A 25,114-nucleotide genomic window follows, 5' to 3' on the forward strand; every position below is an offset into this window, starting at 1 on the left:
GGTCCCTTAAAAAGTGGGAGGCACATATACAAACTCTTGTAATTCCTACACCGTTCACCTGATTTGGATGTAAATACCCTCAAATTAAAGCTGAAAGTCTGCAGTTAAAGCACATCTTGTTCGTTTCATTTCAAATCCATTGTGGTGGTGTATAGAGCCAAAAAGATTAGAATTGTGTCGATGTCCCAATATTTATGGACCTGACTGTATATTTAGGTAACAGGATTCATTCTTTTGATGAAACCAATACTTTTTTGGGATTTACTGCCAACTTTATTATCTATGAGTAGCCTATATTACGAAATATAGTGTAGTGGACAATTTGATATAAGAAGAGGACATAATTTCTGTTGTAGTTACTAGTATGTTGTTCAGCACAATGGTCAGCCTCCATTGTTTTATTGTGCTGTATAAAAAAAAAAAGATTGAGGTAAAATAGCATATAAAGGTATGGTCAGATTTACCATTGTTCAGCGATTTAATGTGGACAGAATCCATGCTGACCAACCAAATCTGCTTAGTTTGAAAGCGCCTTCTGTGTGATCTATGCTTCATACATCTCTACACAATTGAAAGTAGACTATGGACATTTTCACCTGCCAGTTTTTGCTAATGTGGAATCACCGTAAGAGCTTTTTAATGTTATGGCGTGATTTATTGGCATTTTTAGCTATATCAGTATTCAGTATTGGTTTATGTGAGGCTGTTTCAAAGTTTTTCCAAGAGCACACAATCTAAATGTTTTTCTTTATGTTTGATCTCTCTCGTTCTCACACACATACACTGGATGATGAAGTCCATCAACACCCCCAAAGCTTCACAGTCCTGTAGCTCTTTGTGGGTTCGACAGTTCATTCGGTAACGTTAGGCATTGTGTTGCTGTTTAATGTTTGATAATCGTGTTAGCTTACTTGTGCGTAAACAATCTTCCGCTCCTGGTTTATGCAGATCATATTCTTCGCTTGTTTTTAGATCCAAAGATTCGACACTATTTCAGAAGATGCGTAATATCGCCCCCTACCTTATAACAGTGAAAACACGGATTTCTGGGGAAAAAACTCCTTAAATGGCAGGAAAGCGCTGTGTCATAAATCATGGAAAATATCGTCAGTGCCAGGGAAAGTGATAATAAGGGTGACCATCGAAGTGAACGCAACACATTTCACAACATAAAATGGCATAGCTTAACTCGGCACACCGCAGTGATGCATAATAACGGACCGGACAAGAGGGAATCACACAACTTTTCTCTCACACAGACTTGTTCTGCCTTTCTTTGTATTATTCTTATGCATAATACATTCACTCTTCACTGGTAGCTTTGAACTTACTGTCCTTCTCTCTCTCGCTCACTTTTTCTCTGAGGGCTTTTGCTCTGCTTCTGCAGCTTGCATGATTGCATGAGGGACCACCAAATCACAAACGTCCCCTCACACACACACACACACACACACACACACACACACTGTGCTTGTTAGCGCTGTCCATTTAGCCGCAGCATGTGTTAAGCGGGAATGTGTGTGTGTGTGTGTGTGCGTGTGTGTGTTGGAAGGTCTTTGGCTCAGACTGACAGGATACTTATAGAAACCAATGCCAGCAGCAATAAAGATCCCGCTCCAATTAATGACACCAAAACAACCACACACACACTCACAGTTCATCAGAACTCTTCTGTTATGGAAATGGCCATTTGTTCTCCATCCTCTATGTGACAGAATATTGGATTTGTTGTCATACATAGATAAAAAACACAAACGGTAGCACAAAAACACTTAAATGCACTAGGGATATATATATACTGTATATCTTTCTGCAGTATCTGTAGTACTGAGCTCCATCTGCCAGTAATATCAGCTTTAATGTTTAACATTTTTTATAAATATGGCCTCATCTGGTCAATTTTTGAAAACAGCAAAGATGAGTCCTTTGCTGCCTATGATATCCCAGAATCCTGTTTGTTCAGAGTGTGAGTTGATGTAATGAAGAATAATGTTTAATGGCGTTGTTGACAGTAAATACATTTCTAAATGTCCATTTTTCAGATTCCATTTCTACCGAGAAACAAGCATTATAGTCATAAAATATTCACTTGGTTATGTCTAAAGCTCACTTGAATTTGTTCTAGATCATTAAACGTGACGTTATGGTGCCTTGGAGGCCTGTCTGAAACCAGAGTCTGTATCTTCATGCAGAAACACTGTCTGTGAAGTCATTGACTGACTAAGCCCTTTAAATAACAAACAAGGTTTTAGTAAGTAAGTACTCTGTGCCAAACATACCCTCTATCCTGTGTTCTTGGACGCCAAGAGGTGGAAATTTGTGTTGCCTGTTCAAAAACATGTGTTTTTGTGATGCCTGGTTCTAGCTAAGCAAAACAGTTTTTTTTTTTATTGTTTTGAATGAAAAAACTCACTTTAAACATTGTAATTTATTCAAAATGTCAATATGCTAAGCTAATATGGTTAGCTTATGAGCTAACTTTTTTTTAAAACAAAATTAAATGTTTAATTTGGCCATTTATAATGCAAGCAAACAACCTATTAGATGGTAATTTGTCTAGGTCATTTCTAATTGGTCAAAATCTCTCCCATGACAAAACATTTTCTGGCATTGGTATCAAATACTGAAATGTTGGTATTGTGACAGCACTAATACACACACAGGCATTTAGAAGGAATGCGTCAGTCTGACTTTTCTTAACCGCGGAACTGAAGTGAAAGGATCAGGGCACGGTCTATAGATATCAGAACATATCACACACACTTGTCATTTAGAATTCTCTCTGTTATGGAAATGCGCTTTGTTCTACATCACTTCCTCTTTCTCGGGATATTGGATTGGTTGTCACGTAACGCACACGCATTCAGATGCAGTGGAGCGCTGCGGCTTTTCTTAAACACAGAGCTGTCAGTGAATGGATTATAATGCAGTTTACAGATAACAAAATATCAGCAGATAAACACGCTTACAAATATTTCACATTAGAAAAGAAAACAAAAAGCGTGACCTTTTCAATGCAGTTTTACTTTAGAGTACGTATTTGTCATACGTGAATGATATTATATATATATGGATCCCAAGTTCATTTTGCAGTACAAGTTTTGGTTATGTTTGCGTGACTGCATGAAATATGTGTCATGTAGTTATTTTAGTGTGCAATTGTATTGACAATGGCTTGTCATAATGGCTTTATGTATTGATAATGTTTTGTGCTTATGTGGATAATGGCCTTTTATTGATAATGTGTGGTGTTTTCTGTAGTTAATGTGTGTGTGTGTGTGTGTGTGTGTACAGTACGTACTATTTACCGCTGTGGGATCCTGTATGATCAATAACCTCTACTGACTGAACATTTGCCAATGTTTTTTTCCCCACCTAATCGTAGGAACATTCTAAAAATCTTGGCCTATGTTGCATAAAGATTGTGTCATTTTTCAAATGTTGATAATGAAAGTTCTAATGATGTTTTTAGTGTTTGATTAAAGTTCTCACAATGTTATGTGAAAAATTTAGTTAAACATTGTTACTGCTTAAAAAGGTATTGTACATTTTGTATAGTTATATAATAATTATTATATTTTTATAATTAATAATTATTATAATTATTGTTTAACAAATGATCAAAGTAAATGTTTATATTAAGCTGTATTTTATTTGATTTCAAGATCATTATTTGATTGTTTTCAGATATGCTAGGCTCACATTCATGAAATTCTAAAAATGTGGCTAATGTTACATAAAGATTGTGAAATGTTTCACATATTGTTAATGGAAATTCTAAAAATGTTATTAATATTTGATAAACATTCTCAGTGTTATTTGAAATAGTTTTTAAAGCCACATTGTTTGAAAGTGATTGCAGGCTCATATTGAAGTTCTCATACTACTACTAAAAATAATTGTTCCAATTGTTCCAAATTGTTCCAATTGTTTATAGTTCCAGTTCTAATTGTTCAATGAGTATTTAAAAAAATGTTGACATTTTACCCTATATAAAGGAGTTTTTTTATTTGAAGTTGCTGTACAGTAGTCAAACAAGACATTTTAACATACCAATAACCAAAACTGAACATTCAGAAAATGTTTTTGAATATCTTTTTTTTGTTTTTTTGTGATAGTGTTTAAGTGTACAGTATGCACTGCCGTGTTTGTGTTGGGCTTGGGCTTATGATATGCATTTTTATTTTGTTGTGTAAAGTCTCCGGCCAGCTGAACCTGAGATTTGGTCAGTCTAAACAAGGCTTTAGGGGAGACAAGATACTGTTTGCGTACTGAACCTTGACTGCTCCAAAATGCCTGCTGGTTTTCATCTGACAGCCTGTCTGTCAGTGTATGTGGACACAAAGAGAGAGAAAAAGAATGTGACACAGTAAGAACCGAGAGAAATAAAATAAGCTGATCTCTGCATTTTGAGTAGTGTGTGTGTGTGTGTGTGTCTTTTCCAATTTGTGGGACTGAGTTGGTAAGTGTGCTGTAGGATATCATTAGAGGTGGAAAGGGGTGTGTGTGTGTGTGTGTGTGTGCTGAGTCATGTGTGGGCTGACCACAGCAACAAGCTGACCACTCATTCTTTGTGTGTATATTTTGTGTATGCATGTGTGTTTTTGTGTGGGCAAACGTTGGACACTGTGTGTGTGTGTGTGTGTGTGTGTGTGTGTGCATGGTAAGGTCAGTGTTGCACTTTTGTGGACTGGAACACATCCTAACTGTCCCGCAGGGCACACACACAAAACAATTAGTGTCTAAAACAAGAGTTGACGTACATACCAACACACACACACACACACACACACACACACACACACACACACACACACACACATATATATATATATATATATACGCATGCAAAAGGCCTTACCACTTGCAAACATAAACTCACAAACAATACAAATTGATAACGTACCTTAGACTGCTATTGTTTTGGTATTTTATTAAGCTAATTATAACTTGCTTACCCTAAACAAAAACTTTTTAGAATTCAAAAAAAATTTATGAATCATTTTTCTAATTTAGGTCCCCAAAGGCTTTCAGATTCAGCTAACTTCTTGGGACTATTTTGTAAGATAAGTATAGCTAAGTAAACCCACACACACAGACTTCCTCTCCAGCAGCACTTTATCATACCCAGTATATTGCTGAATCCACAACATTTTGTCCTTTCTCAAGAGCTTTTTTAAAACCATGTCATATAATGAATGTGTGTGTGTGTGTGTGTGACGGGTTGTATTTTTGATTTTTCGTTCTCTATAATTATTTTGTTCCTGACTTGCATTCTCCTGCTGTTTTTTTTCCTTCTTCTGTGTAGTGTGTGTAAGTGAATTTTCCTGAATTGCATCCTCCTGGTTTTTCTGTAGTATATAATTGTGTGTCAGTGTCCATTTTGAGACCTGGGTAGTGATGTCATTCGGTTTGCGGTTGCACCAGCCCTTCTATGGTACACAACTTCCTTTGCTTGTGTTGGATCTTTTTGACTGATCCCTAGTGACCTCTGAGCTTTAGATATGAAAGGTCAGGTTGTGTGCTGTCATGTCATTTGCTCTGCCTAATGCATTTTTTCTCTTTTTTCTCTGTCTCCAGGATGGGTTTGGTGATGGGATGGCAGTGAGCATGGCCCTTTGGGCAGGCATATGGGCCATTCTCCTACAATTGGCCCTCTTGCTGTTCTTCTCTCTGCCTCTAGGCCACTGCCAAGGTGAAAGGTCCCGCCTACAGTTTACTCTACCACTGTACCATGCATCGGTCTACGAGAACTCAGCCGCCCGCACCTACGCCACCAGCAAGGTGCGCATGGGCGTCCCTCTCCAGTATCACTCCTGGGAGGTGAGGTACCGCATCACCTCTGGGGACGAGGAAGGATTCTTCAAGGCCGAGGAGTACACTCTGGGGGATTTCTGCTTTCTGCGGATACGAACCAAAGGGGGGAATGCTGCCATCTTGAACCGTGAAGTTCAGGACAACTACTTGTTGACAGTGAAAGCTTCCATTAAGGGGGATACACTAGAGGCCTGGACTAAAGTTAGTGTGCAGGTGTTGGATATGAATGACCTTCGACCACTTTTCTCCCCTACCACGTATTCGGTTACCATTGCAGAAAGCACACCCCTACGCACCAGCATAGCTCAGGTCACTGCCACGGATGCAGACATAGGATCGAATGGAGAGTTCTATTACTTTTTCAAGGAGCGAATGGAGCTGTTTGCTGTGCATCCGACTAGCGGAGTTGTTTCTCTCAGTGGGAAGCTGGATGTTGACACTCAAAGCCGCTATGATCTTGAGATCCAGGCTGTGGACCGGGGAATGAAGCTCTATGGGAATAATGGTGTAAGCAGTACAGCCAAACTTTTTGTTCATGTAGAACGGATTAATGAGCATGTGCCCACACTGAGCGTTGTTACATTATCACCTGTATGGACCGAGAAGTCCCCTGTCGTAGCTGTGATCACCATAGAGGATCTCGACGAAGGGGTAAATGGAGAGATTGAGACAGTGAGCATTGTGGCTGGGGATCTTCTTGAGCTCTTCAGCATTGAAAGGACAGAGGTACCAAGTAAAGAAATGGTGGATGAGGAAGTTAGTCAGACAGGATCTAATGAGTTTGTCCTTCGTGCAACAGAGCAAATCAACTGGGACAGCTATCCATTTGGACTAAACCTCAGCTTGCAGGCTCGCGACCGTGGAACACCTCAAAAGTTCTCTGCAGTGCACATGGTGCACTTACGACTGTCACGACCAGCCCCGGCAGAAGCCATATTTCAGAAGAATGAATATGAGGTTCTTTTGAGTGAAGTTGCCCCTCCTGGAACTGTTGTGGAGGCTGTGAAACTCCAGCCAGAGCCAGATGATGCGGAGTACATCCTGACCCCATCTGCTGATTCTGGGTTCTTCAGTATCAACACCATGACAGGTGTCATTAGCACGGCACGTTGGCTCACCCAACTCACACAGGAAGTATTTGAGCTAGAGGTCTTAGAAGTAGACAGTGACCTTAGGGTCAAGGTTAGAGTCATTCTTGAGGATGCCAATGATAATGCACCTTTATTTGCTCAACAGTCTTATGAGGTATTTGTCAATGAAAGTGTTGCAGTAGGCACTACTGTTGTTGTGGTGACTGCTTCTGATGGTGACCATGGGGAAAACGGGTACATTACATACAGCATGGCTAGTTTGACACCATTACCATTTAGTGTGCAGCAGTTCACCGGAGCAGTCACGACAACACAGGAGCTGGACTTTGAATCATCTCTAGAGAGTTTTAGTTTTGTGATTCGTGCTTCTGACTGGGGTTCCCCATATAGGCGTGAAAGTGAAGTCAACGTCACTGTGCACCTAGAGAATGTTAATGATAACAAACCACTATTTGAGAAAGTGGCCTGTGTTGGCGTAATCTCTCGAGACCTTCCGGTAGGTGAGGTCATCACCACAATGTCTGCCATAGACATTGATGAGCTAGAGCTAGTCAAATACAAGATTCTCTCAGGGAATGAGCGAGGGTACTTTGACTTAAACCCTGATTCTGGTGTCATGACCTTACACCACTCACTCAACACTGTGGCACCCAAAAACTCATTCAATATAAAAATTACTGCCACAGATGGGGAACACTTCTCTGATCCTATGTTTGTAAACATATCAGTAGTGCAGGGGAAGACACCGCCCAAGAGCTTTAGTTGTACTGAAACAAGAGTAGCCCAACGACTAGCTGAGAAACTTCTGAAGAAATCCAAAGCTAGCAGTAAACCCAAAATAGAAGAAGGCTTTATTGACCTGTTCTCTGTAAACCGTCAATCACCTCAATTCGACAAATCCTTCCCAACGGACATCACTGTGCGTGAGGATGTAGAAGTTGGCATGAGTGTGTTTCAGGTAAAAGCCTTTGATGGTGATACTGGGTTCAATGGACAACTCTTATACGCCATAGCTGATGGCAACACAGACAGTTGTTTTACTATTGGAATTCTGAATGGTATAATAAGAATCTTCCTTCCTCTTGACCGTGAAAAGATTGACCGCTACCTTCTAAACATCACACTGTACGATTTAGGCCAACCGCAAAAATCCACCTGGCGGCTTCTTACAGTTTACATAGCAGACGCAAATGACAATGCACCTCAATTTCTTCAAGATGGTGAGTACCAAGCCCGCATTCCCGAAAACACTCCTATTGGTACCGAAGTAATTCAAGTGGAAGCTACTGACAAAGATCAAGGTCTCAATGGGGAGATCCAGTATTCTCTACTCACCAGCACATCACAGTTTGGCATTAACAGCTCCAGTGGGATTGTGTATGTTGCAGGTCAGCTGGACCGAGAGTTAGTTCCCTTCTTCATATTAAAAGTGGAAGCACGAGATCGAGCAGAGCGAGCAGCCCAACAGTTTTCTGTAGCAACACTTAAAATATCACTTGAGGATGTTAATGATTGTCCACCTGCCTTTATCCCAAGTGTCGTCAGTGCCCGTGCCCTAGAAGACCTTCCAGTGGGCACCGTCATTGCCTGGTTGGACACACAAGACCCTGACCTTGGACTTGGAGGGCAGGTGCGATACTCACTCGCTAATGACTATGATGGCCGTTTTGAGGTCGACAAGACTAGCGGTGCCGTTCGTCTTACCAAGGAGCTGGATTACGAAACTCAGCAGTTCTTCAACCTAACAGTTCGAGCAAAGGACAAAGGCCGACCTGTTTCGCTCCTGTCGGTTAGCTTTGTTGAACTGGAGGTTGTGGATGTCAACGAAAACCTGTATCCACCATATTTCTCAAATTTCGCCATGAATGGATCAGTAAAAGAAAGCGTTCGAATAGGGACTTCTGTGCTCCAGGTCTCTGCACGGGATGACGACACAGGAAGGGACGGCGAGGTGCAGTATTCCATTCGTGACGGCAGTGGTCTTGGAAGATTCACCATTGATGAAGAAACAGGTATGTGTTGATTACATTTTACATTTTTGTTGGTTTACATCTGTTTAATTTCATTCAACGCTCAAAAGTGCTGCCAATTTTGTTAAATACATTGTGGATTCCTTGTACAGTTAGCTGAGGGTTTTTTTTTTTCAGAGTCAAATTAATGTATTGATTTAACTAGCCAACTTTGCCTGGTGTAATCACTGGAAATTGAATAGCGCTAATATGGTAGGGAAAAACTGAGATATATGCCACTCATGGTGACTTCCTGGGACACAAATGGAGAGTGAACAGGCTTTAGTGGTTTATCTGTCACCTCAGGCCAGTTAAACACTGCATTGGCCTACATTTTATTTAGGTCGAGTTTTGACAGTTGAGATGGAGGGGGAAAAATTGAAGTATGATGGAAATTTTGATTGTGTTAGGGTTAATGTTTCATACACTGCATTCAGTTAATGTGCACTGTTTTGATAGTGTCATTTGTTTTTGTCCAGTTTTTATGTAAGACAAAGTGGGTACATATACGTGTGTGTATCAGTGAATAATGATTTCCGCATAAAGAAATATGTGTGTACGGGTTTGAAACGTGTGTGTGTGTGTGTGTGTGTGAGGTTGATTTATGTGTTGTGCCTCCATCGAGTGGACTGAATTACCACACAAAGCTCTTTTATTTACATTTATTGCAGTTGTCATGTCATTCTGTCTGACCCAAACACTTAGCTTTAACCTTCAATTTTTTCCTTCTCCCCTTTTCTCTCACTCTGTCATTCTCTCTTTCCCCTAGACAGTGCGTTTTCCGTCAGCTAAACCGATAGCATCTGGGGTTTTATTAGTGTTGCTTCTTAAGGCAAGCATCACTATTATTTATACTTAGGGCTAGGGATTTGAACAAATTCCTAACAATAAGTATTTAATGATAAAATTGGCACAAAAAAAAATCATAGTCGACTTTACATAGTCGGAAGCACCTATGCTTTATCAATGGCTTACAAAATAAGAGATGAGTTTGATCTTTTGACTCAAACCATTATAAAACTTCCTATAAACTGCCTGGCAACCGCATAGCAACATATTAAAAAACAATCAAAACACTTTGGCAATCACATAGCAACATTCTGGCATTCAACCATAACACGCTAGTTTTGCACAGGCAATCACCTCTCACATTTTTTTTAAGTCTAGGAGACCAATAAATCCACAAGGCAAGATGATAATGCATAATAGTGTATGTGATATCCGTTAGCCTGTAAGGTGGCAGAGGTACAATAAACTGTGAAAATGAAGTGTGCGGGATAAAAGAAGCGTTCCTGTTGGAAAATCCAGCTTTAAGCTGGTAGCTGTGTTTCGAAAGCTTGTTTCTGATAGATCCAAGCTGATCATTAGCTAGTACAAGCAAGCTGGTTGATTAGCCACCAGGTTCCAAAAGCCAGCTTAACCACAATAAACTGTTATGTTCCTGGTCCAAGATTGTTTACCATTTTGCACCAGCTAATAAATAGCAAGAAACCATGCCTAAGCTGGATTTTTCCAGCAGGGGTTTGATAAGAGTGTGTATGTTTATAACTTCATAGTTAAAAAAAAAAAAGTGTATGTGCAGATGAGGTCGATGAGACTTCAGAGAGACAGAGGGGAAAAAAAAAGAGATTGGATAAAGAGTTTGGGGTTCAGAGGCCAGAATTGTGTGTGTGTGTGTGTTTGTGTGTCTACTCACCCGCAAGCTGCCTGAAAATGATCTAGAGGTTTCAAAACGACCCTCAGATCTCCCGCGGTCTTTTCACCTCTCCTTGGGATGAGGGAATAAGAAAATGGAAGCAAAGCCATGAATACCTGTCCATTTCTTTTAAGACTGAAACGAGAGGGTTCACCATGGCCTTTAAAGGGCATGATTCACACACAATGGTGCAGAACAGTCACCTTCTACTTTTTAAACCCTGCTACAACTCACTGTCAGCAACAAAGCAAAGTATCTCCAGCTCTCTACTTTAGTACTGTGGTAAGAGTGGTTTAAAAACATGTTTTTTGTGAGATTTGTGTCCTGGCAGCAGGTGGATCAGTGTCTGTCATGAGTCGACTTTGAGTCTTTGAGGATATCACACCTGTCTTTTATTTTATTTTTTGTGAAGGCTGCAGTGTAGATATTTCAGGTGTCATTTTAAGTTGTGATTTTGAGGTGTAAGGCTCGTTTTTTGGCAAAAAAAAACTCAGCATTTTTTTTTTGTTTTGATTTAGCAGCACTGAACATTCCAACAGTGGCTAACAAATGTGTATTGATATTTTTCTAAAGGTTTTGAATATTTAATACCTTTTATATATATTTTCTTTATTAGTTGGTGCAGTCATATTTCATGCGCTTTAATTAATGCAGCAGGTCATCTAAATAAGCACTCTTGAGACCAGCATTTTTCAGTGCAGAAAAGCTTCTATGAGGCATGAGATTAAAATAAATGCACAATTTATAACCTGTTTGAAACACTGTTTGATGCACAGTTTTTATTTTTCCAATTCTGTTTGGTACTGCAGGTATTACATGATCCCTGATAGCCTGTTCCTATGGTTGCAACCATAAATGATCAAAACATACCTCTTTGTTTTTCTCTTCACCTTTTCTTCTTCCACCGTTTCTCCCTCTCATATACGCACAGAAAAATACAAGTTTTATCCAATTGCATCCTCGCACACGAACTGGCCAAGGGTAGACACTCAAAGGGGTCAAAGGTTAGGGAACCATTGTCAAAGGTCATGCACTCTGTGTCACTGACCTGTCACTATTTCAATGAAGAGTCTATCCGACTGTTTGCATACAGCTGTGTGTCTGTGTAGATTTGATGGAGAGAATGAGGACAGGACAGAGACTCAGCGAGAAGTGCAAGAACACAAAAAGGCAGTTTGCATGTTGTACTCCGCATGACACGACATGAATGTTTGTAAATGTGTGCACACACACACACACTCAAGCACACACATTTTGCAGTAGCACTAGCAAGTAGGGGAATTTATTGCCCTTGTTAGCTCTGTGCTGGCATCAGCCATAAATCACCCGGGGATGGAGAGCAACTCTACAGACGCAATTACAGCTTAAAGAGCACGCGCGCACACACACACAAATTGAAAGGAAACACTTCACACGTGTCTTTGTACATGCAATCACGACTTGGAAAGCAATTTTCCCCTGAACACATACATAAGGAGACTCAGTCTGGAACCATAAGGCATGTTCCGACAAACACGCACGCTATAGCTGAAGGATTTTCTGTGCACTTATAGCCAAGTCTCTCATTTGAGCTTGGAAGCTTCTATTGTTTGCACAGCACAAACATCGATTCAAGGCTGCATCAAACATGTCAAACACAAAGTGTGAAAGAAGCCCATGCTCATTACAGCCGCCGCTGAGCAGACGTTTTTCATCTACTGGGACTTACAGTGCACTAATTGCACTGACGGTCCCTGCAGAGCTTCCTGGGGTTAAGTGCTTCGCGCAGCGCTGAAAGAGCCCCGGCTTACGCTTAGACACTCGGATCCTTTACTATTAGACTGCTGGTGTTGTACTTCAGGTGTGTAATTAAGGGAATAGTCTTCGTTATTTACAACTCGTAATCCCGTTAAATCAAAACTTGACTCCGTTTGCTCTCTTAAGGCAGGTTCCTGTGCATGATTCGTCAGTGAAAAATGTGCTGAAATGACTTTTCTTTGCAGATGACATCACCAAGGTCCTCTTGTTGATTCAGCCCCTCCACTCCTTTAGTATTTAACAGCTATTTTTCATGATTCAAACAGTTTTTGATGGATCTAACCAACCCTAATCAATTTTTTTTACATTTTTTTATTTTTATATCCATTCAGATGTCATAAATGTCACATATTAGACCGAATTGATTGCAAACTTTTTTATTTTAAAGGTATTGGAAGCGATGATAAGAACCACTTTCACCAGACTTAGTCGCAGCCTACGGACCTTTTGGCTGGACGTCTGATGGATAAGGCATACAAAATGGGAAATACTTTGGGAGTTTCAAAGTTGTCAACTGATTGGTTAAAGGGATAGTTCTCCCAAAAATGAAAGTGTATACACCTAGGTCCTAGTCATATACACCTAGGATGGCTTTAGGGTGAGTAAATCATGGGCTAATTTTCATTTTTGGGTGAACTATCCCTTTAAATTCTACAGGATTTCTGGGAAACGCATTCTTTAACTCTTAAATGCATGAATGTTTCTCCAAAAATGATTACTTATTCGTGTCTTTAACGACCCGAATCTATACCTAACACGGATGGATCTCTACCTGTGTTTTTTGGCTTGGTTCATTTCCTGTGAATCGATCCGCCCTGAGACGCTGAAAAACGCTGTATCATGAGCCGCTCGCATGTAAATGAACACTGGGCCGAGGTTCACACTGAAACACACAACGCATATATTTTGCCTGCCAACCAACAAAATAAAAATGTGACGATTTAACGTTTTAAAATATTACATTAAGACATAAACATAGACATAAAGGTTATTATTGTAATTTTACAGCGTATGATAAAATACAATTATTTATATTATTTAATTGAATACACAATTACAATAGAATTATTGCAATCCATTTATTATTATTTTTTTAACTCTGTACACCTTATTATTACTGAAGGAGGTTTGAGTTGTGTTTTGTAAAGCATATACCAAATTGTGAACACCCACATTTTTCCTAAAAGGATGATTCAAACTCAAGTAAAAGTATTTTTTTCAGCTTATTTTATATTATTAATACTTATTTTATATGCAGATGCACTCTCCAACAAAATCACCACAATCATTGAAAATCCCTGTATTTTTTTCCCCATATCGCCATTGTTATGATACTCTGGCTTTTCTCTGAACTCTATACCTTTAAATGTGCTACCAGTGAAACTTCCTAAATTCTAAAACTTCAAGCAGACATGGCCGCTCAGTTAGACACGCCACTTTTCCATAATTGCATGATGTAAAAATCTCACATTTGTCAAAATTGTACTCAGTAACAGTAGCAAAATATAGTTTTCACACGACAAACTTTCCGGCTTTCCATATATGGGCTGCCATGTGAGAACTAGCTCATTATTGTCTTCCTATTGGCTAGACAAAGAATCTGAGCAAAGCTCACAATGACATATTTAATTGTTTTTGTCACTTTACAGAGCCTAGGACTGTCACAGAGACAAGTGTGATATTTCAAGACACCTTATTCAGTGATATCTGTCAGGGTTTTTTTTTTTTCCCTCAGTGCTATTTCATTAAAAAAAAACTTAAACAGCAACTCTTCAGACTATAACACGCTGTTGATTTCAGAAACTACTGTAATTTCAAATCACATCCTCATTTTGTACAAAATGCACTTACAATTTACAGTAATGTACTTATTAGTCAAGCAGTGCTAATGAATCTTACATTAATCTTTTTTGATTAAAAAAATGCAATCTCCTTTTTAAAGAGGACCTATTAGTCTTTTTTTTTATTATTTTTTAACTTCCCGTAGTGTGTAATGTTGCTGCACAAAGCGAGTTATTCTCTATATCAGCAAACACTGTTTCTGAACTCCCTGAAATACCTTGATTAGTCTTGAGTTTTCTCACGTCACAATATAAAATAATGTTATAATATAAAACACATATTTAAATAATGACAAATGCAAAAAAAAAAAAAAAAGGTTGAGGCCTTGTCACGATGATGCGAAGATGAACCCAATCGCAGACAGTAAATACTTAACACAAGGTTTATTAACGACAAAACAGAAAACAGAAAACAAAACCCACGAGGGGGCAAAACAAGACAGGATAGACTATTTTAGACTGACAACATTAGACTAAGACTCAGACAATAAACTAACAGCTAAGACATGATCAAACTCTTCTTTCTAGACAAGACTTACAACAGGTTACTCACAGATTGATACACACAATGAATGACAATGAACCAGCACAGGACAGCAAACACATGGGGATTAAATAGGGAGAAACTAATAATGACGGCAGGTGACACAAGTAAAGCAATAATGACAAAACGAGGATAACAAGGGGGCGGGGCAAGGTAACGAGACAACACAAGCACATGGCCCAAACACAAGGCCATGTGCTTGCACACCAAACACAGGTCTGTCATGATCCTGCCTCAAGACTAGAGAAAATCAAGGACACAAGGAGTTCTGAAGGAGGAGCTTCACAGAGCATTACTGACAGACTGGGAAGAGAGGTGCTGCAACAATGTAAAATATGTGAAAAATAATGTGTTTTTTGAACATTCAAACATGAAAATAAATTCTAGTAGTGCCCAAAAACTAAATTACAACTTGGTAAAAGGGCATAATAGGTCCTCTTTAAGTGTAGCTGAAGTGATTGTGTAGCTCAAAATATTCTGAGCTTTCTACCAAGACAGCAATACAGATGCATTCAATGTTCAAATTGAATGTTCAAGCCCACTTATGATGCTCTAGTTCAACAGTTCACACGGTTTTGAAACACAGCCTCCGTATATCTGCCAGTCAAACTCTCTGGTCAAGTTCATGTCATGTCACATCCAATCAAACGCTGAAATTACTCTGTCAGCCGCGTAAAATGTTACACAGGGCATCTTCATACACCTGTCCCAGCTGATTTCCCCGTGTCTGTCTCTCGCAAAGGTTCAGTTAGGGTCATGTAACCTGATGTGATTGGATGAAACTCTGCCTCGTTCTCCCTATAACCCCTCAAGGCTTTGAGCCCTAAATATAGACGCACAATAACAGAGGAAACTGGATGAGCACACCGAAATGACAGACTCATTGAAGGCTTTCTCTGTGTTTCGTCCTTCCGTGTCTCTCTTTCTTTTCATTCTGTCTGTCTTTTCTTTTTCTGTCTCTGTTGCAAAGTGTGCGTAGGAGTTTCTGAGATTTCTCAGCTGAGGAAGCACCGAACATAAGAGATAAGTCCTGCTTATGCAATGCGTGCATCTGCGCGCTCTAAAAACATAGTGCATGAGACATCTGATAGTGTAAGTATATGGTTTTCCATATCCAAAAACATCTTTAAAAGTTGTTCCGACAGCCATCAGGAAACGTTGTTGGAATGTTTGCCAAAAATCTCAAATGAAAAGGCTCTTTATATAGATGCTTTCAGCTCTGAGATGGCGCTTTGGTAGCATGGCTCATATTTCGCTTTTGTCCGTACAATGTAAAACGCAGTGATTATGTATGTGTGAGTGTGCATGAATGCACCGGTAATCCCCTGAGAATATGTCTTCCAGTCTGATGCCACTTAACAAAAATAGTGGGTCACTACAGCTACAAACCATCATTAAATCAACCAGAAAACAACCTGAGCATTATCCAGTAAGGCCTAATTCCAGCCTATTTCTCAGGACTATCCAGATGTAAAATATTCAAATGCTGTGTTTCTCCGTCCTAAATAAATCACAATGGCCGTGTCGACGCTAGATGAAATCATCAAAGTTGATTTTTAGAGTAGATGAACCCCCCCCACCCCCCACCCCCCCACTTCCCGACTTCACCAGCTGGCCGAGTTTCTTTCCTTTTGTTCTCTATGGTAAGTGATTTTCTTCATATTACAGAGAATCCGAGACCTTTATGGAGTTCAGAAATAGCTGCCAGTCTTTCATTGCACAGAAGATAGCGCTTCTCATTTGCTCAGCAATGATGTGTTGCTGCAGTCAGAGGTTTTCTTTTAACATTTTTTTTTTCTTTTTCACATCTTGGCCTTTTATAAATCATTTAAAGTGTCCATATCATGAAACACTGTTTTTTTTTTTTTGCTCCTTGCAGTTAATTGTAGTGATATTTTAATGCCTAAAGCTGAAGCAAAGCTTTTATTTTATTTTATTCAGCTGGGATGCATTAAATTGAGAAAAAGTCACTTTTATAATGTTACAGAAGATTTCTATTAAACAATGCTGTTCTTTTGAACTTTTTATTCACCGAAAGTGTAATATTGATAATAATCTGAAATGTTTCAAATCATCATATCAGAATGATTTCTGTGTGACACTGAAGACTGGAGTAATGATGCTGAAAATATAGCTTTGATCACAGAAATAAATTATATTTTAAAATACAGTAAAATAGAAAACAGTTCATTTAATTTATAATAATATTTTACAATTTTACTGTATTTTTGGTCAAATAAATGCAGGTTTGGTGAGTTCAAAAACTGATCCCAAGCTTTTGTACCATAAAAGGTACCATAAAAGACCAATATTTAAGTCAAATAGATGGTTGTATTTGATGGCAAAAACATGGCCTAACATAAATAAACAATGAATAATAGACTAAAGTGTGTATTGGACCCTTTAAGCATCTCTAATTTTGAGGTTGTAAGTTTGAAGTGACTGAGATTTGAGCGATCTGTAGGAAGTGTTATGTAATTGTGATGTTGTGTAATTGCGTTCTGTGGTTTAGAGTTTCACTGGCGCCTGTGGTTGTGTTGGTGTGTTCGACGGCACTGACGCTGTGCGGTTTTCTCCAGAGCTGTGCGGCTTTTTTAGTGTGTTGAGAGGTGGTGTTTAGGAGATAGTAAAGTCTGCTCCCTGTCATCACTTTCTTAACACCCTCCTTTAAAACCACAGGGATATTTTGATACGACTGAATCTGTGAATTTGCTTTTCTGTCGCACACACGCCCACACCCACACACACCCACACACACGCACACACAAGCTGCTCTACCCAGACAGTGAATGTGCCTCCTACGCTTGTGTCTCACTCACAGGCTTACACAAGTGTCTAACGCACAATGACAGATAACACCTTCTACACACACACACCATATACATCCTGCTAAAGTGTTAATTAGCTTCATTTAAATTTGCTTTAAATAAACGCTGGTGATTTATAACTAAGGCCTACATCAGTTTTGCATGGATTCGTGTATGTGTGTTTGCTGTTGTGTGTCTTTGATGGAGAGACACTTTTGAAGGTTTTTTGGGATCTGTTATACAGTACCTACTTCATTCAGGTTGCTAGGTTACAACCTGGAAAAATGTTCCTGAATGAAGTATGATGTCCCACTAAATGCACATGAAATGTCACAACACCCTTTATCTAATCACTATTTGTAATTATACTGCTGAGATTACAGTTACAATGGATTTACAATTTGCTTAATGGGACAATGAAATGGATGATTTGAATACATGCATATGAAAACCCGCAGAAAATTCTGCAAAACATCAGTACCAAAAAAGTAAAGAAAGTCATAGAGATTTAGAATGGCATAAGGTTGAGAAAAACTGTACTTTTGGAGACTATTTCAAGACTAATAAATGACTAATCACAAAAGTGTAGAGAAGCAGAGCCTTTACACACACACACACACACACACACACACACACACACACACACACACACACACCCACACACACATTTGTACTGCCAAAGAACTCGTGTGCCACGTCTTGAAAGCACCAGGATCAATTATTAAACCAAAGATTAGTCAAAGATCAAAGATTGGAAGATAGATTACATAAACACAGAAACCCCTCATTTCCTCTCATCCTAATTCACATCGCTTTTGATTCTCCCCTCCTTCACTGAAACCAACTTGAAGCTGATTTGTATTCCGCTCTTAATGAATCTATATGTGACCTGCATATTTAATGAGCGAGCGGCGTAGCAGACTATCTCACTTACACACCCCGAGTTACTGTAAGAGGATGCTGGGAAAGGCAGGATGGAGATAATTGGGGTCTTATTAATAATTAATCACAGAGATAATGCCAATGAACAGCATTACTAACACACATATTTGCACACATGTGGACGCCTCATACCATCCGTTTGGCACACTTTCATTGATAAGAGAAAATAAACAAAAAATACATTTGTTTAAACAAAAAAATAATAAAATCTTCATCCAGTATCGGCCCATTTGCTTGTAAAAAATCAGCAATCGAAATCAGCCATGAAAAATCATGATAGGTGCATCCTTAATTGACTCATATCGTTCTTATCTAGGTCAGACAGCAGGAACACGACATCCGACTAAAAGAGAAATAATCTCCCCATTTCCACTCGTTTATTTGCACTTGCTTTCTCTCACTCTCTCTCTCTTTCCTATCTGCTCACTCAGCTCTGGCAGAAATATCAGCTTCCAACCAGGACCGTGTCTGTGTGTGTGTGTGTGTGTGTGTGTTTGTAGGGTTTGAGTGTTGATTCGTCTATAGTAATTGCATTTATGTAATGTACAAATGTATATTATATAGTATATATTATATACAATAGATGTCTTTAGAAGAATATAATATTCAAATACAAATGTATAGTCAAGTCACCTATTTATATAGCGTTTTTTACAATACATATTGTTTCAAAGCAGCTTTACAGTGATAACAGGATAATAATGCAACAAAGTTTGTTTCTAGAAGAAAATAGTGTTGTAGTCCAGCTTCAGTAAGTTCATTGATGGTTTATTTCTGTTGTAAGAAAGTCATTAATTTAGTTCATTTATCTATACAACCGCTCTGGAGAAAACAGCGATGTCATCATCCAGCTCAGTTCAGTTCTCATGTGATGGTGTCAATGCAGGCAGAGCAATAATATTGTTGAATATTAAGTGTCCCCAACTAAGCAAGCCAAAAGCCAAGGAACCATCAGGTGACAGAATGGAGATTATACTGTGCTTTGAGTTTTGGGTTGTCTATAGGAATTATAATTAGCTTTAAATAAAACAATAAATGTCTATGGAATGACCCGTTTTCGAAGAATGTGCGGTTGTGTCGATGTGTTTCAGACTGTTCAGTGTGTAATCTGGTTGAATGAGCCGCACTGGTTTGCGTAAATGGTGTGAGATGAGTCTGGTTTGTCAGGGCTGGACTTCCAATCTGTGTCTCTGATTGGCTAAAGTGAGTTTCTATTACCTCAGAGAATAGAATACTCTCTCTCTCTCTCTCTCTCTCTCTCTCTCTCTCTCTCTCTCTCTCTCTCTCTCTCTCCTCCTGGTATCTCTTTTTTTCCCTCGTCGTTTTCTTCCATTTTGAGATTCTTCAGGCAGTTCTGCTGGTGTTCCGAATATATTACATGCACTCTCTCTCTAGCACAATGAACTAAAGGATTTTATGAATCCTACAGGCTAACAGACTGAATTATTGATGTCACACACACACACACACACACAGTTACACACAAAAGCTCAGACTGTTTTTCAGTACAGCGAAACCTGATCTGATTCCTTTACCTGGTTCTAGAAGTCTGATTCTATAGTTCTCTTGCAGAAATTTACCATATTTCTGCCAAAACACAAAAAGTACATAGACATTGTGTGTGTGTGTGTACGAGTATATATACATATATATATACATATGCATATATATATATATATATATATATATATATATATATATATATATATATAATAAAAGCAAAGTCCTGCTTTTTGTGGCAAATCTGTTCCCCAGACGAACTGCTTTTCTTTTTTGTTATGTTTTGTTTTGTTTTGTTTTGCTTTGTTTTTTATCCATGGACATAATTACATTTTTGTACCCCGAGACTGAAGTCCTCAGTTTATACGGTTACATGGAGCGTTTGAAAATGTCGGGCCTGTTATTGAGGTTAGAGGCTCAGGTTTTATTTTGTCTTAAGCCCGAGGGTTGTGTTTTCTTCTGCTGCGTTTCGGCTGCATGACTTATGGAAGCGACCTCCTTATTGATCTAAATTTACCACAACCTGTGAGCTGCTGTATCACATACACACACAGAAACAGTTCTTTTTAAAGGTGCATCACCACAGAACTACTGTAAAAGATGACCGTTTTCAAACAGGTTTGCAGAACACTCGCCATTGGCCAGCCAGACGGGTAGCCCCGCCCTAAACTCACGCCATTGGTTGAGCCATTGTTGCTGTGTTGGGACACTCAAACAGCAATGTTTTGATACCGTCACTCCCTTTTCAAGGAAATAGGCTGATAAATTGCTTGCTCAGTATATTAATCTTGGATGTGAGACAGTATTTTAGCATTAAAACAATTGCAAACCTCCGCTTTAATGTTTCTACTCAGTAATTGCTTTTTTGACAGTAATTATTGCTATCAAAGTTAATGAGTTTTTCTCAGTGTAGCACACATTAACTGACAAACTAAATAAATAATTCTGACACTGTTTCACTGGAATTAAAATGTTCAGATTGTGATGTTTTCATGCACTTTATTTTGCAGGTGTCATCTACACTACAGATCTGTTGGACCGAGAGACGCAGGACTCCTATTGGCTGACGGTGTATGCCACTGATTTGGGGGTGGTACCGCAGTCAGCGGCACTACAAGTGTACATACAAGTAAGTTAGTGTGCATCGTATTTGAGATGTCGTGTGGTCTTGTATGAAATATGTATAATATATATATAATTCTGTCATTTTGTGTGTCTGCGTGTCTTAACAGGTTGAGGATGTTAATGATAACGCTCCCCTAACGTCTGAACCGATGTATCACGCCACCATTCCGGAAAATTCCCCGAAGGACCAGTCAGTCATTCAGATCCAGGCACAGGACCCTGACGCCACGGAAACCGAGCCTCGCCTGTCATTCCGTATCTCCAGCGGCAACCCGCAGAACTTCTTTAGCATCAACCCACGCACCGGTCAGTGTCCTGTCAATCAAACCGCATTTGCTTGATAGGTGGAAAAAATGAATGTCAGTTCTGATAAATTGAGTTGATATGTGTGTACCATGGTACAGTGATGGTATCAGGTGGCAAAACCATTTCATATTTATATACTACTGCACTGTAAGCCCTAATGCTCAAAATAATTAATTAGTTTGAGTAGAGCCAACTCAAATTATACAAATTAGGTCCATCAAAATAACTTTTATGAGTATTTAGAACTTTATTTTTCTTTTGAGTTCACAAAACTGGCACATTTTAAGTAAGTTGTTTCATTGTTTTGAGTTCTATGAACTTGTTTCTTTTAATTTAGACAAACTTAAATTTAACTGAAACTGGGCTGGGATTTCTATTTCCCAGCATGCTTTGCCATGACACTCAAAAGGGAGAGTAAATGCTAAAATTAAGTGTTATATAATGTTTTTTTCTTCCAGATTACTGTTAAGTGGGAGATTTAGTTGCGTTTAATGTTTTGTTATGCTAGTTTAGACGAGTTTCTGTTATGTTGGATTTTTGGGGTTACCATCATGTGGAGCATGAGCTTGGTTTGAGAACAGTGTATGTTAAATGTTTTAAAGTGCTGTACTCAATCAGCAAGTGCTATGCTATGCTGATGCTTTGTGTAACCAATTAGCAAGGTAACATTTATTGAATTAGCTGGTTAAATCTAGCTAAGTTTCGACTATTAAAAATATTTTAGTTGAGATTAAATGATAATTTTAAGTTGTGTATGAATTAGCTAACTCAAATATTTCAAGTTAAGAGCAATTCAAATGTATGATTACAAAATAAAAATCTGCAGGTTCTGCTTACTTAAACATTAAATTTCTGAACTTAAAAAATTGATGTAACTGATTACTTCAAAATATTTGGGTTTACTTATTCAATTTATTCGGGTTTACATTTTGGTGTTTACAAGGTATGATTTGATTTGATTTGATTATGATTTTACCATGGAACTATGTCTAAAAAAATCATTATACCTTTTGGTCCTGAACATACTGTAAGTTTGTGGTGTAGATAAAGCTAAGTCAAATGCATTAAGTAATTCTGCTTGTTTAGTATTTAAATTCACTTATTTAAATATGTATGTGCATCTGGGTGCATGAGTTCTTAAGGTCTGTCGCTGTTCTCTGCATTATGACATCACCGTCTGGGCATACTGTAAACCCTGGCTCCTGATTGGCTGGTGCTATGGTTTTGCTCTTGATTGACAGATTAATTTCATAGTCACAGGCCCTTCCCTCCAGCCACGCGCCCCATAGTGCATGTCAGCTGGAAGTGCCGATCCTAATTAAAAACTTTGTAAAGGTCACAAAAGGTCAAGCTGTCAGAAAGACGGAAGGCACCAGCAAAAGGAAAGCAGCCTGAGAAAAAGATCAGAACGTGTTGTGAGGTTTGATGCAATAAGTCTGTTTTCGTAAACTGTATTTTCTGAAAAACTCAAAACATCAATTTTCTGCAGACTTTTGTGTGTGTGTGTGTGTGTGTGTGTGTGGCAGAAGTTCGATCTTTGTGAGCTGGTTACAGATCAATGAAAGCACCGGTCACCATCTATGGATCCTTCTGGAAAAAGAGTCCAGTTAAATGTTACATTACTGAACACAATACCTAATCTATCTACCGACCTATCTATCTGTCTGTCTGTCTGTCCAACTATATCTGTCTGTCTGTCTAAATATATCTGTCTGTCTGTCTGTCTGTCTGTCTGTCTGTCTGTCTGTCTGTCTGTCTGTCTATCTATCTATCTATCTATCTATCTATCTATCTATCTATCTATCTATCTATCTATCTATCTATCTATCTATCTATCTATCATCTATCTATCTGTCTGTCTGTCTGTCTGTCTGTCTGTCTGTCCAACTATATATGTCTGTCTGTCTAAATATATCTATCTATCTATCTATCTATCTATCTATCTATCTATCTATCTATCTATCTATCTATCTGTCTGTCTGTCTGTCTGTCTGTCTGTCTGTCTGTCTGTCCAACTATATATGTCTGTCTGTCTATATCTATCTATCTATCTATCTATCTATCTATCTATCTATCTATCTATCTATCTATCTATCTATCTATCTATCTATCTATCTATCTATCTATCTATCTATCTATCTATCTGTCTGTCTGTCTGTCTGTCTGTCTGTCTATCACATTAGTCTCTCTCTTTCTTTGTTGCAGAGGTGTGAACTGCTTGATTTGAGTGTTGTATTTGTTTGTAGTGAAAGCTGTCTAAATGTTAATCAAATAGATCCAGATCTCACCTTTCGGCATCACGAGAAAGGCCATTTTGGCCTCATCTTGTTTTAATGTGTGTGTGTGTGTAACATAAACGATTATTCATCACCATCTAGCTGGCGCTCACACTGAAGCTCTATTTGTTAGGATTTTATCCGGGACTTGTTTGTCTGTTTATGTGTATAGATTATATGAATTATTGATGGCGAGTCAAATACGCCGAGCACAAAGAGAGAGATGAAATTACCGCTCTCAGGAAACTTCACTTAATTCCAGGTTTAAATAAAGTTCATATGAAGAGGAAAGTTGTGGGGAAGTATTGAGCGATACAGTAAAGATGACTTTAGAGGTGAACACAAGGGCCATTTTATTATTCTCCTTTAAAGCAGAGCTGAAATTGATGTTCCCGAGATAGCAGAGTTGATTTCTCTAACGTTTCTTCTCAAGCGTACTCCAGGAACAACATGATGCACAGCTTTGTAAATTCAGACCTTGTTATATGTGTGTTTGTTTAATTAATGACATCTTTGAGTCACAGGAGTTTTTTCCATGCTGCAAGGAAATGTTTATTTATTGACACATTTCTCAGAAAACAGAGCCTGTGTGTGTGTGTGTGTGTGTGCGCGTGTGTGCGTGTGTGCGCGTGGTTGTCGGCAGATGTAATGAGGGTATTTCGATGATGCACTGCAGCGTTTTGTGAAGGTGACTCCAAAACAAAACATCTTTAGTTCTTTCACAAGACTGGAGTTTGCACACGCTCCCTAGACAAGACTGCACTTCTTGTTTGTACACTCCCTAGACAGCTTAACACATCTGCTGGAACATTTAAAAGCTGTATTGTGTCTTACACACGTTGCGTAGAGTGATCCCTGCGCTGAGAAATCTGAAGTCTCTTATGATAGTTTACACATGCTTCTGAAAGAGTTCTTTACTGTCATAGCTAGTGTAGCTTGTACACTTTATTGCTTCTGCAGATGTGTTTGGAACTGAGGAGTTTATACACGCACCCTAAACAATTCACTGCACCCTTGGGTTTGATCGATGCCATAATACCAGCAGCCTCTGGTATCAATACTAAAATACAGACAACAAAAGGGCAGTAAAGGGGAAAAGGGCGATTTTAGCTTAGTCCAAAAAAATTCAATTCATTGCATCCTTTCAATGGTGTAAAGAAACCGTAACATAGAACCAACCAACCCCACATAAAATAATAATTGTAATGTGTAATTATTATTATTATTAGTACATATAAAGTAGTAATATCTCTGTACCTATAAAGAAATTTAGATCTGAACCGTTTACACAAGGTCTCTCTGAACAAACTCTTGTATTATAGTTCATTCACATCACGGTTTACTGACACACTTCCTGAGCTCC

General features: G+C 38.8%; 1 protein-coding gene across 1 annotated transcript in view; it reads left to right on the forward strand.

Annotated features, from left to right (window-relative positions):
- fat3a (FAT atypical cadherin 3a) overlaps positions 1–25,114 on the forward strand; it is a 162,668-nt gene that overhangs the window by 64,646 nt on the left and 72,908 nt on the right. Inside the window, exons 2-4 of the mRNA XM_084127010.1 lie at positions 5,581–8,920; positions 21,055–21,173; positions 21,277–21,475. Of these exons, the coding sequence (XP_083983136.1) occupies positions 5,599–8,920; positions 21,055–21,173; positions 21,277–21,475 (3,640 nt within the window). The 5' untranslated portion in view covers positions 5,581–5,598. The remainder of the gene's footprint in view (positions 1–5,580; positions 8,921–21,054; positions 21,174–21,276; positions 21,476–25,114) is intronic.

The sequence above is a fragment of the Abramis brama genome (assembly GCF_963993115.1).
Source record: "Abramis brama genome assembly, chromosome: 10".
NCBI lineage: Eukaryota > Metazoa > Chordata > Actinopteri > Cypriniformes > Leuciscidae > Abramis > Abramis brama.